At 39.9% G+C, this 21,856-nt stretch overlaps 1 protein-coding gene across 1 annotated transcript; it reads left to right on the forward strand.

Moving 5' to 3' along the window:
• The first annotated feature begins 150 nt into the window (after positions 1-150).
• Positions 151-20,538, forward strand: LOC117304135 (protein dispatched homolog 1-like). Its single transcript, XM_033788636.1, has 4 exons — positions 151-326; positions 16,735-16,858; positions 17,175-17,343; positions 17,621-20,538. The coding sequence occupies exons 1-4, from the start codon at positions 199-201 to the stop codon at positions 20,452-20,454; spliced, it is 3,255 nt and encodes a 1,084-aa protein (XP_033644527.1). The 5' UTR covers positions 151-198; the 3' UTR covers positions 20,455-20,538.
• Positions 20,539-21,856: the final 1,318 nt, after the last annotated feature.

Here is a 21,856-nt window from a genome sequence, read left to right on the forward strand (position 1 = left end):
GTCAATATATATTTGCGATGTCCCTTTAAAGCCACCATAGAAAATAGATTATTGCTGATGGGGGGAAAGTCCCATAATTATGAACAAAAATACGAAAGCTCGCACAAAAAGTGCATGTTACTTACACCAACATTACGGAAATAAGTTTGATACGATAAGTAGCGAGAACACCCAGGTCTGAATTACTAATTCGACATCATGACTAGTGCACATAGAGCTTCCATGAACGGTGACATTTTGCGGGATTCGCACGAAGATGCACGCCGGGAAAATCTAAAAGGAGGCGGCATTGATACGCGGCCACGACCAGGTGGTGTATGCTTTATGTAAGTATTTCAGATGGTCGCATCCCTGTGTTCAACGTGACAGAATTCAAAGTTAACGCAATCATTTGTTGCTAAAAATCTGTATCGTAGGAGGTCCTGTTTTCGAGGTGTCTCTTAAAATCGTGGCAAATCTTTTACCTCTTTGTGCGCGATGTAAACAGTCCCTAGATGAAAATTGTGTGGTTTTATTTGCCAAGCAAAGAGTCTCCTCTCTCCCTTGACCAAAACTTAGAAACACGTAAGGCTCCACTGGATATTTGCACTTGTAAATGCAAAAAGTTTGGTATTTTAGGCATTTCTACAAGGTACAAAAATATGTCATAATATTGAGGCCATATACAAAATATTTGCCCACCGAAAAAGTTTCATCAAACAATATTTCAATTCACAATTCATGATGATCAAATCATGTGACTGAATATTTTGCTGAGCATTCTGGAAAAAAAATACAGAGGCTTTAAGAAGCCATGTGCCTTATATCATTTTCTAATATTTTTGGAGATTTTTTTTTGTAATCCTCCGATCAATATTATTATTAAACATTAAAATTTAAACGATCAGCTTGTTGATTCAATTATCACTGTTTATTTATACGCTTTATTATAAATTTTATATAAAAATCAGATTTGAAAGCCAATGATTATTCACACTTTTTATTAAATTATTTATTTTTGTTATTTTTTGCAAATTACCATGGTAATTTTAAATTTCATTAAAAAATGATTTGAATAAAACAAAGACAACTGCTGGCTATAGAGTCATACACAGAGTCTCAAAGAACACTTGTAGTCACTGCAGATGTTTCTTCCATGTACGGCTTTACCGGGAAACCATGCTTTCTTGTTTGACGTGAAAACAGGAAAAACTCAAAACAAATGGGGCCAGTTGAAGTCATCGAAGATCGGTGTGTAGTGTGAACATTTCAATGTCCATCAAGTTTTAATATATGTTTGCATACTTCATATCAACAAAAGAAGGTAATTAGGGCATCGGTTGATATGAGGCATCATTATTTCTTTCCCAATTCAAAGAAAAAGGCATAATAGCGTGAAAACTGGTAAGGGGGGGGGGGGATATACATTTCCACTATTATTTTTATTCGTTATGCAATAAAATATAATCCAGTTTACTCAAATAAGATGTAATAACTTTTCGTAAAAATGTGATAAGGTGGTAGCGAAAACGGAAAGTGTTCCAAATTACTATAAATTTAAAAAAGGCCCACACTTCGTGTATCACAACTTATACATGAAATGATAAACCTGTGAAAATTTAGGCTCAATCGGTCATCGGAGTCGGGAGAAAATAACGGGAAAACCCATCCTTGTTTCCCCACATTTCGCCGCGTCATGACATGTGTTTAAACTAAATCGGTAATTCTCGATATCGATAATTTATAATTGTTTTAACGTTTTCTCAAAAAGTAAAGCACTTCTTGGAATGATATTTCAAGAGAAGTATTTCACCATTACCTTCTGTAAACCCAGTAATTTTTGGGTAAATCTGTGATGTTTATTTTTCTGTTGCGAAAGTGTATAATGGCTTCAACGTAATATTACGCTTGGATTGTAAACTTTCATGATACAGGCAAACTTCCCTGGAAATATTATTGCCTTGAATGATTTAGTTCCTGGATAATTTACATTCTATTTTGAATTTACATTCTATTTGAAATCAGTGATTTTCGTCATCACTATTTTCTTTTGACGCCGATGACCGACGGAGCTCACTAACAAACCTTAGCAGCGACTTTCCCGAAATATTAGTTTCAAATTGAAAGGGTATTGACTGTTACCAATTCAGCCATAGTTGTAAGCAAATGATTCAATACATTGTATTAAATTAATTATACCGATTTCAGATTGTCAAGTTATCGTTTAGCAACAACTATTGTAATTAAAACTTTAAAGGATTTGGGTACCTTTTCAAAATGTCCATAGGTTTACATGAAACTTAGGTGTGAAGATAATGACAGTGGAAAGCTTCACTTCAAGTATTACTTACTGAGGTGCTGTATTCTTTGAGAAAATGAGTAAAACCATGTAATGAAAATAGTTTGTAAACGCTTCAAATAATGTTGGTCTCATGAGACCAAAATTATTTTCATGACATTGTTTTACTCATTACCCCAAAACTACAGCACCTCAGCACATAATATTTTCAGGGAAGCTTTCTACTATTACTATCTACAAACTGTGTAAGTTTAATGTAAATCTGTGGACATTGTGTTTTTGTCCTACAAAAAGTACATACATCCTTTAAAGACACTATAATTGGTTGTTGTTAAAGACCAGTCTTCTCACTTGGTGTATATCACAACATGCATAAAGTAACAAACCTGTGAAAATTTGAGCTCGATTGGTCGTCGGAGTTGCGAGATAACTATGCAAGAAAAAACGCCCTTGTCACACGAAGTTGTGTGCTTTTAGATGCTCGATTTCGGGACCTCAACATTCTAAACTTGAGGTCTTGAAATCAAATTCGTGGAAAATTACTTCTTTGTCGAAAACTACGCCACTTCAGAGGGAGCCGTTGCTCACATTGAGTAATTACCAATAGTGTCCACTGCCTTTAAAGCCATTATACACTTTCGGTAAACATTTTTGTCCAAGTCCCACACTTCGTGTATCACAACTTATATATAAAACAACAAACCTGTGAACATTTAGGCTCAATCGGTCATCGGAGTCAGGAGAAAATAACGGGAAAACCCACTCGTGTTACCTCGCGTTTCGCCGTGTCATGACTGTGTTTAAAATAAATCCGTAATTCTCGCTAACGAGAATTTATATTGTTTTACAGTTTTCTCAAAAAGTAAAGCATTTCATGGACTAATATTTCAAGAGAAGTCTTTCACCATTATCTTCATCTGTAAACCCTGTAAATTATTTGTAAATCTGTGAACTTTTTATTTTCTGTACCGAAAGGGTCCATGGCTTTAAATAATTGTAGCCATGTAAATTTTCGGGTGACTCGCACAAATCTACTGAAACTTTAAAAGTTCTGTTTGCGACAACTTGCTTGTCTGTACCAAGTTTTGAGTCTTGAAACACAAAAATTTTGCTAGAGTTAACCATTCGGCCTGAACAAAACACGCAATAGCATCAGTAAATTTAGTGTTCTATAACAATTATGAAGTAAAAGCAATATTTATCAGGGGTGGGCAAATTTAACCTTACTTAATCAGCAGAGACTTGAGTGTAGCACCAAAACTTGGAAAGGCTATCGTTCTGAAGAATGACTCTAAGGTTGACTTATGTGTTTTGGTTTGTTTTTCTTTTCTTTTCTGATACTTTATTTTACATACTTAGACAAACTACAGGAGTCTGGCCTCCAACTGAGACATGAATAGGTTAGCATATGATGGTGTCATTTGGTACCCATGGCAGTACCCTGTACCTGTAGAAAATGCCTGTCAGAAATTGTGAAATTATTCTTCATTAGAATGTGGCTCATGAGTTCCTTAATATGACTCACTGAGGGGCGGGACTGATGCATTGAGGGCAGAGACACATGCACTCATGCCTTTTGATGAAACATCAAAAGTAACCAAAATGGCCGAGTCGGGTATTTGGTGCTTGACCTCATCTAGTTTGTGGAGAAAGTCTTTGGTATCCTTGATGAAGGAAGGAATACGGCAGACTAAGGGTTTGAGAAAGCTATCAACAAACTCAGAAATGCGCTCTGTGTGGCTACTATTCCCAGATACAATAGGTCTCCCCGGGTTATTGGGCTTGTGTATCTTAGGTAGAAGGTAGAACCTTGCTGTACGGGGGTCATGTGGGAGGAGATAGTTAAATGTATCTTTCTCAATACCATTGGCATTATAAATCCTAACCAGGGTGCTGATATCTTGGGAGAAAGATTCAGTGGGATCAGAAGCACATTCAATGTAATGATCAGTGTTACTGAGCTGTCTAAGGCCCTCAGCAATGTAGTCATGTGTGTTCATGACTACAACTGTGGACCCCATGTCAGCCCGTTTAATCACTATGTCTGGTGATTGGCGGAGTTGTGTAAGGGCGTGCCGCTCATCTTGGGGGAGGTTATTGGGAGTAGGGGTACTGGGGGCCTTAAGAACCTCGGAGTTAACCGAATTGATGTATGTATCTAGAGACACATCTCGGTTCTTAGGGGGTACCCAAGTACTCTTTTCCCTGAAGTGGTTGCGGGGAATAGGTTGGGTCTCCACAGATGAATCGTCATCCATGGAGGGCTCTACATGAAAGTATTCACGTAGGCGTAACCTACGATTTAATTGGGCCATGCCCTGTTGGAAAAGAAGTTGGTTAGGTTCTCTGGGTGTGGGGCAAAACTTAAGACCCTTGAGAGGAGTTTAACCTGTGGGTCAGTAAGGACCATGTCAGACAGGTTAACTACAGTATTGGTCTCTGGCGACCTAACAGTAGGAGGAGCAATGGTAGCCTGGTTCCCAGACCCAAAAATCTCCGACTAGGCTCTGTCGAATTTAGGGTCCGGTATCACCCAAAATCACGTGACCAAAAAGCAGGAATTCCCCCCCCCCCTCTTTCGAAGTTATCCGAAATGTTCCGAACGTGTTGTCGTCAACATTCGGACAGTATCGTTCATGTTCGGTACGGACTCGTAATGTCAGTCCTGTCGGCCGTAGATCCAGGAGTTTTTATGCCAGTTATTGCCAATGCAGGCGTTGTGCGTTTGCAAAGCGATGCGACAAGTTCAAAATATATAAACCTGGGAAATCGCTCCGGGATCTGGTAAGTTTTTGTCCTTTTTCTTGAAAAAATATTTTTGAAGAAAAAGGACAGCTACGTCTAGATCAGCGCGTCTACCAGTGTTGAAGAATAGGTAGACGCACGCGATCTAGCCGTAGCTGTAGCCGAAGTCGCCGTTTCGGACACAAAGTGGTTTCGTCACAGGCATATTAATTATGAACTGAGCTAGAGCAGGGAGATCCCTGCAAGACAGACAATAAATTAATTGGTGTCAGTGTAATCCCCACTAATTCACTCCAAGTTGACAAAGAGGTTATCTGGGCCATTGTGATGCTACTTGTACTGACAGGGTTTAGGTTTGTATACAAACAGGACCCCCCCCCCTCCCCCAATGTGGATGCCTATGCATTTATACATCTCACATTTTATTTATCTCTCTGCTTTTACTATAATAATTGATAACTTTCCTCAAAAAAAATGTTGGCATTTAGTCAAATTTGTGCCTATGTTTTTTCATTTCTTAAGTAGCTACAACATCCTGAATCAAAGTTGGAAATTGTCAAGCTTTAATCCATAATCTCTTGACAATGGAATCGAAACCAACGCTCACTGGCCTTTGTGCTCGGTGTTGCCTATTGAAACCGATTTCATTTGTGCTGCAGCAGCCAATTTTAATGAAACAGAGCTGGGGGACATCATTGTATGCATACAACAAAAATATATGTATTATAATTTTATGGTGAACAAACTTTTATCCCTTTGATCACCATCAGCGCATGAAGACAGGTGACTGATCGTTGCACTCTTGGTATGTTTGAGCTTGATTGATTACGGACGGGGACAAAACACTTTTTTGTCTTTTGATCACATCTATGCACTTTGAAGTGAACAGTTTCTCAGAATGCATTACGCTATCAAAATGCATTACGCTATAAATACTACATTATAATGTTGTTTTAGCCATTATTTCCATTGTATTCTGTGTATGGGTAGTTTAAAGGGGGATCCCCTCAGAAAACACAAACAGGTCATTCAACACATACAAAGAAGACGGGAAACCGCAAGAAATCGCAGCAAACCAATTTCCATGCTTTTATTCAGGGGTTTGTAAAACGAAATTCAGCTCGTGGGGGGTACCCGGATGCAGAAAAAGTCCACCTTTCTGGAAGAAACATTGCAGGAGACTAAGATAAATATTGTCAACCTACTAAACCTTTATCAAATTGGTCACAGTCAAAAGTATACACTATTGACAATTCATCGAAATAATTATGGATCTGTTTTGCTGGTAACGAGCAATGGAGAGCTGTTGATCACATTGCGTGAAACGGCTTCCTCTGAACTTATGCAGTTTTTGAGAAGGAAATTTTTATCACTCAAATAGCATAATTATTCGGGTATGAAGCCCTTTTATGCATCTGAAAACACTCAAATAATGTGCAACACGGGTGGCCTTTAGCTGTTCTGACCTACCGTCGGAACATGTACTGTTTTCGTAAAGATTTTAATTTTTTGTTCTTTGTTTCCGCCTTAAACCCAGAGCAATTGTACACGTTTTTTTCTTTAAACCTAAGCTCCTCAAGTATAAAGTTAAATAAAAGAGTTAAACAATTTACCAAATTGAAGCTTAGAACATAAGCTTAAATAATGTGAATACAAAAAATTTAAATAAATTATTATTAATTAACCACTTAATCTTCATTTGAATATAACTGGATTCAGTCACGTCCATGTTTTTTTTAAACATTCCCTATGGTACATGCAATACAGTATGTACCTGTCATGAGTTGTGACTTGTACTTGAGAGGCTTGAGAGGAGTCTACTCAATTGTTGTACAGCGCAGTCTTTTTAGCTGTTCTGACCTACCGTCGAAACAGGTATTGTTTTCGTCGAGATTTTTATTATTTTTATTATTATTATTATTCTTTGTTTCCGCCTAAAACCCCATTGCGTTTGTACAGCATTTTTGTTCAGGCTCCGTCTCCTAAAGTATAAGGATAAAAGAGTTAAATCATATATCAAATTAAAGCTTAATTTGTAAACTTGATGCAGTCACTTTCATGTTATTGTGAAACATTCTCTTCGGTAATACAACACAGTATGTACCTCGATGAGTTGTTGACTTCTTGGGAGGAGTCTATACTATTTTGTTTCCTACCAGCGTTCTGGACACATTACTCTGTACACGCACAACGTACGGTGGTTTAGGATTTTCGTTAGAACGTGCGTTAAATTTGTCTTTGTTTTTCTAACCGCCTTCTGGACCAATTACTCTGTGCATGGGTTTTCGTTAAAACGAACGTGCGTAATTAGATAGGGGTTTTCGACGACATCGACGTCGTCGTCAAAAACCCCCTTAAGGCATCTAATACTACATTTCAACCCTACTTAATAGTTATAGGCGTTAGCAGTTCATATTTAGTGACAATGGTCGCAAAATCATGAAACGACAATTATTTCGCCGGATCATAATCCCCTCTGTTGATGCACACATGTAAAAACCCACCATTTTTACATCGTGCCCTTCTAGCCTAGTGGTCATCAGTCGCGACTACACATCTGAGAATTGCGAGTTCGAATCTCCGTCCGAAATCAATATTTGTGTATCCCCCAAAACTGAAAATATATTTCTTTTTGTAATATTTAAGTTTGATTCTTGTCTTTATATCGATAGTGTTGCCTTTTCTTTTTCTCAAATGTTAGCCCAACATAACCTGTGTGCATGCATGACACGATGATGTTTAAAAACACAGTAAGCGAAAAATGGTGATCATAAGCGCAGAGTTTGGTGGTTAAGAGTTCTGTGAAATCAACTTGTACTAGATCAAACATCAAACCACCGACCCCCAAAAAAAACTAAAAATCGTAATTAATTAACCACGTGACCCATATTTGCATATTTAATTGTACAAGGGGACAAAGTTGTTGGAACTTCCTGTTGATGCTGACATCATGAGAACATCAGCATAAGTATTGGAATTGCACTACCTATTGAACCACTTGGAGTGTTCAAGGATTCCAACACGTCAGTCTAGAGTCCAACTCTGATTGTAAAAATGAATTAAGGCATCATCTTCAATTTAATTTTATGCAACAAGCAAACTTATAAATTTTCTGATTTTATTTCAAAGGGTAACATAAATGGCTGTTAGCAAACGGTTTCCAACAAAAACTACATGGTGTACGTGCACAATACTCTTACTGGCCTCAAGCATTTACCTCTAGATAATAAATCAAGCATTCAGTTCAAAATGATAACAGTTTGTTATTGCCACATTATTCAGCGAACCATGAATCATACACAGCTAATATTCACAAGAAAGTCTATGTGTGGAGGGTAACAGACAGCACACAATGGAACCGGAGTTTAACAATGACAATACCAAAAGAGCAATTTATTGTCCTCGCTCCCCAACCAAGGTGACTACAAAACGTCTCTAATGGATAACACGGGTATATTTCGACATGGTTTTTTTCCCAGCAAGAGTTGTGGGGCCCAATTTATCTAGTATTTATTTTGGGTATTTTGTTTATCTGTTTCATTTAAATATATGGTTAAGTTTTATTTTACGCTAACTGTTTTTGTGTTTGTTCTTCCTGTAGTTTTGAATTGCTTTGCCGCTACATAAGATTACACCCACTAAATAGAATTGCTTACATTGCTTTCTTCGTTAGAAAAAAGGGAGGAGGGGGTCCGTACTCGTTAAGGTTTGCTTTTTATGGGCCCCTCCATCCCCTACATGTGTTTTGCATTGATTTTTAGTTTTTGTTTTCTATTATTGTACGATTGCATTTGCTTGTAATAAATTATTTATTACCTTCTGTGTAGACTAAGCAAGTCTCGCGTGTATTTGAACTTGCGGGAGACCATTATGTTCCAAACCTTATGGAGTTTTACGTGGGACATTTTGTTTCGTCCATTATTTTAGTTTAACGTAGTTTATGACCATGAATATTATAAATATTGTTAATTATCACAGGAAGACGACCCTCTTCTTTTAGAATGTTGACTTCCCGAGATAAATTATCATAGGAAGATGACAACTGACGTTTAGGATGTCGACATACCGAGATAAATTATCACAGCAAGACGACATCCTATTTTTAGGATGTCGACATCCCAAGATAAATTATCACAGGAAGACGACATCCTACTTTTAGGATGTCGATATTCCGAGATAAATTATCACAGGAAGACGACATTCTTCTTTAAGAATGTCGACTGTTTGTAGTTATAAGACTCCTTGGGGATAGGAGAAAAATTTGGAAAAACCGTGACCTCAATTTGACCTCTACTCCCGGGTCAACCGGAAGTGGGACCATATCTCAAGAACTACTCAACCGATTTTCAATTTGTTTTCACTTACAGACTCCTTGACATTAATATTGACTGTGAAAACTCGTGACCCCATGTTGGCCTCTACGTCCGGGTGAACCGGAAGTGGGACCATACGCCAAGTACTATACAACCGATTTTCAATCCTGTTTGTTCAGTTTTATCCTCCTAAGGTATTAAAAATAAACTTTGAAAATCCATGACCCCAAGTTTACCTCTACTTCCGGGTCAACCAGAAGTGGCACCATATCTCAAGAACTACACAACCGATTTTTTTTATTAACTTTTTTTCAGTTACAGCCTCCTTGGGCGTTAGAGATTAGCCTTGTTTACCGTGACCCCATGAAGTGGCACCGTAACTCAAGACACTGTACAGTATTTTCAAACTTTTTGTCAGTTATAGACTCCTTGGTAATGTTAACACATAATCAAAGCAAAAGAACACGGAACAGCTTTGTGTTTGTTCACAAAAACCTAATGTCTAGTTATTATTATTATTATTAGCTGTGTTTCCGCCTAAAACCCCATAGCGTTTGTACAGCGTTTTGTTTAGGCCCCGTCTCCTAAAGTACAAGGGATAAAAGAGTTAAATCATGTATCAAATTGAAGCTTAGAACATAAGCTTTACTCTAATAAAAAAGTGGTAAAATTCTTAATTAATTAACCACGTGGTCTTCATTTGAATTTTTAATTTGTAAACTTGATGCAATCACTTCCATGTTATTGTGAAATATTCTCTTTGGTAATACAACACAGTATGTACCTCTACGATTTGTTGACTTCTTGTGAGGAGTCTATACTATTTGCTTTTTCCTACCCGCGATCTGGACCCATTACTGTGTACACGCACACAGTACGAAGGTTTACGATTTTCATTAGAACGAGCGTTAAATTTGTCCTTGTTTTTCTAACCGCGTTCTGGACCCATTACTTTGCATGTACAATGTACGAAGGTTTAGGGTTTTCGTTAAAACGAATGTGCGTATTAGACATCGTCGTCAAAAACCCCTAAAGCCAAAGGCATCTAAAACATTTCGACCCTAGAAAATAGTTATAGGTGTTAGCATTTCATATTTAGTGACAATGGTCGCAAAATGATGGAATGGAAATTATTCCGCCGGATCATCCCCTCTCCATGCTCTGTTGACGCACGCACGATGGACGCTGAAAACATGTATCTATTTGCCGTGTGAGAGCAGCTGCATAAATTGACCGATCTTCGTTAAGGATGTTGAGAATGACTTGTGAACGTACCGAATTTGTTACCAACGCTTAGGAAGACGCGGCGAATGTTGCGATTTTGAGCGATTGTTAAATATTTCCGTTCGTAGGAACATTCGCTAGCATATTCGCCCTAGTGTTAGAGTAAGGAAAAGTTTCAAAATAAAGCAAGAATCACAACTATGCGTTTTCCTGCGGACAGTCGACAGAGACGAATATTATAAACTAAAAAGTCAATCAAACAAATGACAACGACAAAATTAGTAACAACGAATTTTTCGGACTAAACAATAATAACCATAACTGTTTGCAACAAGTTGTTGGGGCTGTTGCCATACTAATGGATGTTCAGTTGTTGCCCGAACACCTGAAGAAAAGAAATGATCAATAACAAAGAGTGTGTCAGGCTATGCCCGGACAGCTATCAAAGCGAACAAAAAAACAAACCTGTTTTGGGGGGCTGTTACCCGAACAACTATAACGAAGAAAAGAAAAAAAATAACAGGAATAAGAGGTGTTCAGAGCTCAATGCCCCAACACTAATGCCTGTTACATTAATAGCAGATAATTGTCTCTGAGTAAGGATCCCCTAACGAAGAAAGCAATTTAAAGGTGGTGCAACAAAGGGATATGTTGCAGCATAACAACACAAAACTACAACAAGAGTACAGGCTAATCCGCTCCCAAAGTACTTTGAGCAGCATGCAGCATCAGAGTCCAGCTTTCTCCACAAGAAGATCAGAGCATACTGATCGAAACGTCGAGTTGAAACCTACGGTGAACCACCCCAACTCATTAGAGATAGTCATTACATGGTGTTACCACAAACCTTTCCATATGGTATTTCCACCATGCAAAGTTTCAAATCCTGCTTAAAGAGATCAAACACACAAAAAATAATCGTTTAAGGAATAAAATGAGATATTTGTATAAATAAAGCAGTTTTTACTAAAGGCCCTGTAACACCTTGCTTGACGTTTTAGCCAGCGTATGGCAATTTCGGCAAATACGCTGACGTTTGTCGAATACGTTATGGGTAAGTTTTGTGTAAGTTAAGAGCACACTGAAACAAGCTGATACACGTCGTATAAGGCGAGGTCGTCGAGAAGTGATGTCTGTGCGTGTACACAAATTCTCAACGTATGGCAGCTTGTGGCTCATAAGTTCCGCATAAGTTGTATGTGCGTTATACGATCGTTGATACACGTTTACACACGTCACTTGTAGGTTAATAATCAGTCGCCACACGTCGAGATAATGTCTAGCGTACCCACAACTTATTTCTAACCTATGAGTAACGTGCTTTGAACTTATGTTGAACGTATTTGACGTGTTCCGGACGACAACATAACTTATGTGTTTCTAACTTACAGCTACCGTTTAATGGCGCAATGGCAGCGTTTATGGGAATTTGTATGTACAACTTGGGTTAGCAGGAGGATTACTAACTGAGAATTCAGGTCAGTAATTATTTCAATCTCCGAGAGGCACCCTCTTTGTAGGCTACTACATGTGATTGTCGGCAATACGCTGCCGCGCGCTATGAGTAGTTAGACTATCTTAGGACATACATTGTGAACGCCGGCAACACGCTAAGTATTCGTTATGGAAACGTTCTATGTGAGTTACTAATACGGTGTGTATGCGTCCAACTTGCTATGAATACGCTTTTATACGCTAAGAATAGAAAAATACATCAATAGTTCACCGGATGCCAACGTTTTAGATACATTTTGCACACGTCGGCATACGCAGACAAAGACGTCAATGTGTGACAGGGCCTTAAAGACAGTGGACACTATTGGTAATTGTCAAAGACTAGCCTTCACAGTTGGTGTATCTCAACATATGCATAAAATACAAACATGTGGAAATTTGAGCTCAATCGGTCAGCGAAGTTGCGAGATAATAATGAAAGAAAAATAACCCTTGTCACACGAAGTTGTGTGCGTTTAGATGGTTAATTTCGAGACCTCAAGTTCTAAACTTGAGGTCTCGAAATCAATTTCGTGGAAAATTACTTCTTTCTCGAAAACTACGGTACTTCAGAGGGAGCCGTTTCTCACAATGTTTTATACCATCAACCTCTCCCCTTTACTCGTCACCAAGAAAGGTTTTATGTCAACAATCATTTTGAGTATTTACCAATAGTGTCCACTGCCTTTAACATCTACAGCCAACATTGCGAACATGACAAACGCTTGTGGGGCACATAAAGGTCGGTTTATACGCCTCTCTTAATATTTATGCATGACGTCATAATTCTTGCACAAAATGAGGCTATGGGCGCACGTCCCCCATCACTTGCAGTGGCTGTGCCCATCGCCTCGTTTTGAGTTAGCATTGTGACGTACCTCATGATAGTCGGTCGCGCGATGGTCGCGTGATGGAAATCTTGACAGGCGCGCACCGGGTGCGCAAGTGTTGAGCACCGCGGCCATTGCTGAGGTAACATGTGCCTAGTTTTGTGCACAGAGCAAGAGGAAATCATGTTTCTTTTCTCTTTTTATGGAAATGTAATGTCTTTCTCGACAATCTATGCGATTTCTCTGATATGGCTGCATGATGTCACGATGAACTACATTCTTGCTATTTTTTTTTTACTAAACACAAAGGAAATGACTGAAATGCGGACAAAATCTCATTTAGTGACTATTTTATGCAGTTTCCGCGTCTTTTCCCCTAATTCACCTAAGACAAGCACCGTTTTCAAGATGATTCGGTTTCTATTTAGTTGCAAATTTTGTAGTCGGTGATCTTCATTAGTATATCATGACCAGTGTTCCCACTTGGTGTATCCCATCATAAGCATAAAATAACAAGCCTGTGAAAATTTGGGCTCAATTTGTCAGCGAGAAAATGATAAACGAAAAAAAACACCCTTGTTGGACGAGTTTGTGTGCTTTCAGATAGGAATAAAATACTTCTCGCTATAAGTCTTTTAATATTTTAGTGAGAATTTACCTCTTTCTCAAAAAACTATGTTACTTCAGACGGATTCGTTTTCCACAATGTTTTATACTATCAACAGCTCTCCAATGCTCGTTACCTAGTCAGTTTTTGTTTTTAGTAACTACCAAACGTATACCTTCCTTTTATAAGCGTATGTCCCCGTTTTATATACGTTTCCAGACGCCGGCATACGCAGACTTAAACGTCAATGTGTGGCTCGGCCTTTAGGGACGTTTTGTAGTCACTTTGGTTGGTGAGCGGAAACAAGCAAAAACATATTAAGTTCCAGAGCTGGGACATCATTGTATGCATACAAAAAAATATATGTGTTACAATTGTATGAGTCATTTTTTGGGGAGTCATTATTCCTTTTTTATTATGTGTATGTGGTAGTTTAAAGGGGGATCCACTCAGAAAACACAAACAGGTCATTCAACACAAAGAAGACAGAAAACAGCAAGAAATCGCCGCAAACCAATGTCCATGCTTTTATTCAGGGGTTTGTAAAACGAAATTTTAGCTCGTGGGGGGGGGGGGGGGTACCCGGATGCAGAAACAGTCCACCTTTCTGGAAAAAAAAATATTGCAGGAGACTAAGATAAATATTGTCAACCTACTAAACCTTTATCAAATTGGTTTTCGTTAAAACGAACGTGCGTATTAGATAGGGGTTTTTGACGACGTCGTCGTCAAAAAATCCTAAAGCCAAAGGCATCTAAAACATTTCAACCCTAGAAAAGAGTTATAGGCGTTAGCACTTAATTTTTAGTGACAATGGTCGCAAAATGATGGAATATGAATTATTTCGCCAGATCATCCCCTCCCCATGCTCTGTTGACGCACGCACGACGTACGGACGCTGAAGACTACATGTATGTATTATGTGTAAAACCCATAGTTCAAAATTGCGAGTTCGGGCGTCTGTCCGAAATAATCCGAAATAAAAATAATTTGTATCCCCCCCCCCCACGAATCAAAACATAATTTCTTTTTTAGAATATTTAAGTTTGATTCTTATCTTTAAGTCGATAGTGTTACCTTTTCTTTTTCTCAATTGTTAGCCCAGCATAACCTGTGTGAATGCAATATGTTTGAAAAACACAGTAACCGGAAAGTGGTGATCATGAGCACAGAGTTTGGTGGTTAAGAGTTCAGTGAAATCCACTCGTACTACTAGATCAAACATCAAACCACCGACCAAATACAAAGATTTTAACTCTAAAAGTACTGTCATGAACTCAAGAAACCAAACAAATCAAACAATCCTGAGTCAAATACAAGTTTGTACGTTGAAAAACGACATGTTTCACTACATAATATTTCCCGACGTTGGCACAACATAAAAATTAGCCGACGTTAAAGTTGCCCCTATCATAACTAAGTTGTGACAACGTTGTAATTCTGACTGTTGTATTTCATACTGTTTACAAACGTTCGTACAACGTTTAAAAACTCAGTCCGACCTTCCCAACGTCTGTTCAACGTTCATTTTGATGCCGACGTTTACCGACGTTGGCCCAACGTATGCATGTTAGCTGGGGAGTTTTACAGGCCGACACACTTGCCCCATTTGTGTTCATTATTGTACTGGACTACATAATGAGGAAGTCAACTACAGATGCAGAGTGAATAGGTTTTACACTCAACCAAAAGAAGCTCCAGATACCCTAAAGAAGTCCTATCCCAGCTAACATGTATACGTTGGACCAACGTCGGTAAACGTCAGCAAAGTCGGCATCAAATAAAACAAACGTTAAAGGGAAGGTCGGAGTAGTGTTCTCAGGTTGTGGAGGTACGTCGGCCGGTCGACCACGTCAGAGCCAATAAACAGCTCTCCCTGGGTAGCAACACCCACAATTTACATACACGAAGAACATTGCAGAGGTTTCCTTCATACTGGGTGCATTCGTTTAGCTTCCCTGTGTCGACCCCGATGTGGCGTATGTTATTTTTTTCCAGGGCGAACGTGGGCACACAATTACCCCACGTTCGTCCTCGAACCTGGAAAAAACCCAAACACATCATCACGTGAGCCTTCCCGTGGTGACGTCAGTGCACCTCGGGCCAGCCCCAAGAGCCCCGCTTGTGGATAGGGTCACTTGGGGCTGGCCCATAGAGTTATATCAGAACTAGAGGGCGCACTGGCCTATATACGCGCTCCGGCATGCGCACATGCCGCCATTTTCTAAGTTGACAAAACTGGCATCTCACAGCGTGTGTTTGTGCGGCCATTTTGTAAGTTGAACAAACAGCATCGTGTGAGCGTTCAATAAAAAAAACAAACTCAAATGGGTATTTCATATTCAACGCGCGTGCAGAATTACGCGCTTGCATCTTGCGGTCCCGAGCATCACTCGTGCGCCCTCTAGTTCTTTTATATATAACTCTATGGGCTGACCCGAGGTGCACTGACGTCACGACGAGAAGGCTCACGTGATGATGAGTCTGTTTTTATTTCCAGGTGGAGCGTGGGTAAACATCTGCACACGTTCGTACTAGAAAACAAAATAGGCGACTTTTCCAGGACGAACGAGGGGTAATTGTGTGCCCACGTTCGTCCTGGAAACAAATAAACAAACACTTCGAGCCGTCGTGCTTCGAAAATCCGAAATACACTACACATTTTGACATAAATAGAAAAGTTCTTTTTTAAAACATGACGCCATCCCAACAATTTTTCCAGCTAGTGGGGAAGTCGAAGAAGGTACCTGAAAGACAGGGATTGTTTAAACTTTGAGGGCATGTTTTAAGCCTGGCCAGAAGCGTCACTATCTTGTGTTGGCACTGCATGCGATTAATCGTGCCTCGATTGACGTCACGAACAGCGCCCTCTCGGGTCGGGCTTATTTTCAATTTGGTAAATAACATGAAAACTAATTATTTTAAACCTTAGTTAATATTGTTTACTCATATTCCACCCATCAAAACACAGATTTTAGTGACAAAAGCTTTATATTGACAAAAAATACCACTTGCAGGTGACTTCAATGATTTGTTGGGTTTTACAATCATGTGTTTTTCGCAATAATTTTAGTGCGTTTAACCAAAATCAAATTTCAACAAACTGAAATATTCTTCCCGCCGTAAATCATATTAGTGGCTGCCTCAATTGTTTTCAATACGGAGGGAATAAAATTACTCTTATTTATTTATTGATCGTAACTTGATCAAGACCTTGTTATATTGATTTTTTACCACGTGTAGGTATTCAAGGATCCTGGCTCGTTTCTGGTACGTGATCTGCCTGCTCGTTTTCCTGACGGTGGGGGCGTATACAACTTTGTCATTAACAGCGTACGAGCTCCCGGACTTTTCGAACCCGTCAGAGGTATTAGTATTAGTGTTTTATTATTATATCTATTTTTTTATAAAGTCAATTCAGCATGCATTAAAACATAAAAATGAGCTGTTTGCGCCTGACGTCCAAATTATGTGGACAACCCTTTGTATCGCATACTGACTGTGTACACATAAGTGTACATGTTTACTTTATGAAGGATTCTTTTAGCAAACAGGCATTCGTAGTTAATGCACAATCAACCAAACTTAAATCAGAACAACAAAATATGAAGGCTATTATAACACAATTAAACTGTACGTCAGGCACTATAAAGGGATATCCTTTATAATGTTGTTCTCCACAGGGCTTCGAGACGCGCGGTACAGTGATACAATCACGTTTAATTAGTCTCAGTAACCTTATGGAAGATGAAGACCAGGTGGTGAGTCTCCCTCCAGCGGTATACAATAGCCAACCAAGGATAAAACGACAGGCCGGAACTGATGCTGGTGTCCAGTTCTGTTATTCCATCGGTAAGTTGACAGTGAAAAATCTCCCCATCCGTATTAAAACAAATTATTTCTTCTGTGTAGCCTTCATTTTTTGGTTCACCCTTTTTCTCATTTCAAAATGATACTCCTAATTTTGCACTCTGTTGAAACTTAAAAAAAACTTATGTCTGTTTCTAAGTTAGGAGACGTAACGTGTCCTAATTCGAAAGGAAACAACCAAGCTATTGCGCCCCCTACGGCACTTTTGAGGAACTCTCGATTTTTTTTTTTTTATGTTTGCTTTGTTTTGTTTGTACAGAATATTGGGGCGAACTTGTTCCGGTCATGGTGTTTGAAAAAGTAGACGGTGGAAACACTCTAACAACGTTGGCCATCAAGTCGGTTTGCACTACCGGGGAACAGCTCGTTACGAACCATCCCTTGTTCATGTCGAACTGCCTCTGTGTCGGCATCTATACGGACAGAGCCTGCCCCAGCACATGGTCTTTAGGAAATTACATAGCACTGCTCTCCAATAAGTCATCGTGTGCGGATATAACAGACGATGATGTAACATCTACTATGATTATACTTGAATACTGCGCACCGTATTTGCACAACATAACACGATTAGAGCTGAGTTCAGCCGCACCCGGTTCGATTCCCGCTGAATGTAGTCAACATGACTTCGCTGCCCATACCGTGCTGTACTATCTCCTGCCGGCAGTTTTCACCCAGGATATTCTAGACGGCGTGACACCACTAGAGAGTCGAATCAATGCCGTGTTTTACCCGATCGACAGCCAACAGAAAGATGCACTCGAAACCATCTATACAGAGAACATCATGCCAGTTTCCTACGAAGATGGGATCACAACTGTCAAGGCTGTGAATTTTTTCATCAAGTTCAGACTGTTTTCCTCGAACCTCTTTGCAGATACCCTGTACATGGGCATTGGGGTAGGCCTCGTGTTCTTCTTAATATGGGTGTACACCGGGTCTTTTTTGGTCACCCTCACGGCACTTTTCAACATGATATTCTCGTTGGTTCTTGGGTATGTTTTCTACACTGTTGTCTTCGGCAGACCCTTCTTTCCGTTTGGAAACTCCATGACCGTGATTTTGGTTATAGGCGTCGGTGCTGACGACACCTTTGTGTTTATGGACTTGTGGAAGCAGTCGAGAGCAAAGCTTGGTATCGAGGACCTGCCACTACTTGTCTATGATACGTTACGTCATGCTTCGGTCACGATGTTCGTCACAAGTGTAACTACATCAGCTGCACTCTTTGCGACTGTTGTCAGCCACACCACCGTGGTCAAATGCTTCGCTGTTTTCGCTGGTACCTCGATCATAATGAATCTAGTATTGACCCTTACACTGTTGCCTGCCGTCATCGTCATGCAACATAAAATTACCTTATGCTGCTGTCGATCAAGAAAACAGCGTTCAACAACCACCAAATCTAAATGCACGATATGTCTGAACAATATTTTGTTCAAACCCATAAGCGTAGTTTTTGAGCGCGTTATCCCATTCCTTGTGAGTAAACTTAGATATCTATGGATAACCCTTTTCACACTGTTGATGATAGGTGGTGCTTATGTGATATTCTTTCAACCCGGGTTTCAACTTCCTTCCCAAGCTGACTTTCAGTTCTTCGCAATCTCTCACCCTTTTGAGCAGTACGATTTTGTTTACAAAGATCACTTTTCGTTCAGTGAGGAGGATACTTATGATGCCAAAGGTACCATCATTTGGGGCGTCCAGGCTGTAGATAACGGGAATCACTGGGAACCTGGCGATTCTGGAACGTTGATTCTAGACGATAGTTTCCAGTTCTACGAGACAGAACACCAAACGTGGATGCTGAACTTCTGCGCCGAGCTCCGTAACCAAAGCTTTGTCAATCTGGGTGAACCAGTGAGATGCTTTATTGAAAACTTCAAAGACTATATGGAAATGAGCTGTACAAACCCTCGCACTGGAGAAGACGTATCCCCCTGCTGCAATCAATTTGATTTCCCGTATGATCCCGCCCTCTTTGACCTTTGCCTTTATGCGTTCGCAACAGAGGACCTTTTCCCGGATCTTTTCTTTGAGAGAAACAACTCGAGACTTGTGGTTATCAATGTCACATTCACCACAACATTTTCTAAAAGTAATCTGTACTCATCAAATGATGAATTCTGGAAGTCTGTTAATCCTTGGATGGAAGAGAAGATCAGTTCAGCCCCGGATCCATTACACAATGGCTGGTTTATTTCCGGATTCAACAATGGACTTAAGTTCTACGATCTTCAGCAGAGTCTTGCCTCCGGAACTAAAATCTCTATGGTCATTACGCTGGCGATAGCATCCGGAGTCCTACTCCTAGTCATTCAGAATGTATTAATAACAATTTGTGCTATGGTTACAATAACAAGTGCTGTTTTGGTAACAGTAGCTAGCCTTGTTCTTCTTGGATGGGAATTGAATATCATCGAAGCGACTATCGTCACGTTGGCCGTTGGGTTATCGGTTGATTTCACCATTCACTACGGTGTGGCATTCAAGCTCTCTCCTAGCTCGGATCGTGACCAACGTACTCGCTACTCATTAACAACCATGACGGCTGCTATCACCATAGCTGCTCTGTCGACCTTCATAGCAGGGGCCATAGTGCTGCCAGCTACGGTCGTGGTCTACTATCAGTTCGGAGTCTTCTTGATGCTCGTAGTCAGTATCAGTTGGAGTCATGGAACTTTCTTCTTCCAAGCCCTTTGCATCACGATTGGTCCGCAAGGTCGTTGTGGCGACGTACCTTGCCTGCCATGTTGTGAATGCTGCAGGCTGGGCGAGAAGCCAAAGAAGGCTGTCAAACCGGCTCGTTTATCAACCGTCATTCAGAGTCATGATAACCCACCACTTGCAAGCTTTATTGTCACTGAGGAGAGAGTTCAGACTTCCATAGGGCAGAACAACAGAGATCAAGCTAATAGTCAGAACCATCAAGTGCAGAATGGCGTCTCAGAACGTCGCACTAGCCATCGCAACGGGTCCGCAAATCAGGGTTACAACGATAGCCATGAGACTCAGGAACAGCGTGACAGATATGGTTATTTGTATCTTAACCAAATAACATTAGACCGCCGGTACCTAACGGGACAGTAGTATCCAAAGGGGCAAACCACATACGCCTCTCTTAATACTTATGCATGACGTCATAATTCTTACCCAAAATGAGGCTATGATGGGCGCACGTCCCTCATCACTTGCAGTGGCTGCGCCCATCGCCTCGTTTTGTAAAAAACAAACACTTTCGATCTTGACTGTGCTCCGTGGTCATAATGGGTTGATGTGGCTGGCAGCCAAAGGCGTCCTTGCATGCCTTCTTTTCGAAAACGCTGTAGCCGCGTCCTTCTGAGACGCGACTATGTGGTTAAAACATGAACTTGCATTAAGTCCGATTAATGTTGTGTATCCACTACCTTAAGGTTTTTAATGAGGGGACTAAGGCAAACGGTCAAAGTCTACCCATTCCGAAACTGCACCGATTGTATGGTACATTTACCCTATTCTAGTAAGGAATAAAAGCTGTTGGTTACTAGCCTATACAATACGGCAGCTTTCGATAAAAGCATTTTGAGGAACATTTCACCTCAACATAAATAATATTCTGTTAAATTTAATCGGGAATAAAGAACGTTTTATGGTAGGTTCTCCGGGCAGTTTCAGAAAAGGAAATCATCCAATTTCATTAACGTGCACTCAAATTCACCCGTTTTCCTATAACCCTTTCAAACTAGGATTTCATTTTAGCTCTTAATGCATAATATAATCTCAAAGGGCACTCGAGACTACACGTTGTCCATTCTTAAGTTGAACCTAAACTATGGACATTCGTAGTAAATGCACAATTAAAAGACATTCAGAAAAAGTGTTACGATCTGAAAATCCCAAACTTTTCTAAATGTCGGTTATCCCGTGGAGCTATCCTCCATGGTTATCCGAAAATTTGATTTTTCTCAGACGCAACAAAGAATCAAACAAGGTCACACTGAATCAACATGAACAAGTGTGATTTAATTACTCTTAAGCCGTCAAAGATGATAACAATAAAATGTTGATCAATACTAATTTACAATGTTAAGAGTAATAATCAAAAAATGATCTTACAAAAACAAGAAGATCTTACGGGCGAGAGCTTGAGACACTACAATACTGGTAAACACAGTTCAGTCCTTATCGGTGCACAAATCAGCTGCAGCTGGGGCGAAATTCACCTCAAACACGATGACCGGTCTCGAGACGAAACGGCGGCGTGATGACCGTCGCAAATACGGGAACCGATGATCCCAAAACTGGAACTGCAGATTCAGCTCACAAAACTGTCTCTCCTGGCACAAAATTCAGCTCCACACCGAGTAGCTCTCTGGGGCCGCATACAGTCGGTTTGTATCCATCTATGCTACCTTATGCTACCTTGAAACTAAATGTCTCTCTCAGCTCGTATTTGTACCAAGTTGGGTGTTCTAGAAATGTCTTATTTATACAAACTTCTTAACATTACATC

Source organism: Asterias rubens, chromosome 20, assembly GCF_902459465.1.
Source record: "Asterias rubens chromosome 20, eAstRub1.3, whole genome shotgun sequence".
In the NCBI taxonomy this organism is placed as follows: domain Eukaryota; kingdom Metazoa; phylum Echinodermata; class Asteroidea; order Forcipulatida; family Asteriidae; genus Asterias; species Asterias rubens.

Excerpts from the sequence above, each read along its gene's own strand:
- LOC117304135 (XM_033788636.1), top strand. The coding sequence starts at position 199 with ATGACTAGTGCACATAGAGCTTCCATGAACGGTGACATTTTGCGGGAT. Across the intron at positions 327-16,734 it reads CCAGGTGGTGTATGCTTTAT|GTATTCAAGGATCCTGGCTC; the intron begins GTAAGTATTTCA and ends TACCACGTGTAG. Across the intron at positions 17,344-17,620 it reads CCAGTTCTGTTATTCCATCG|AATATTGGGGCGAACTTGTT; the intron begins GTAAGTTGACAG and ends TTGTTTGTACAG.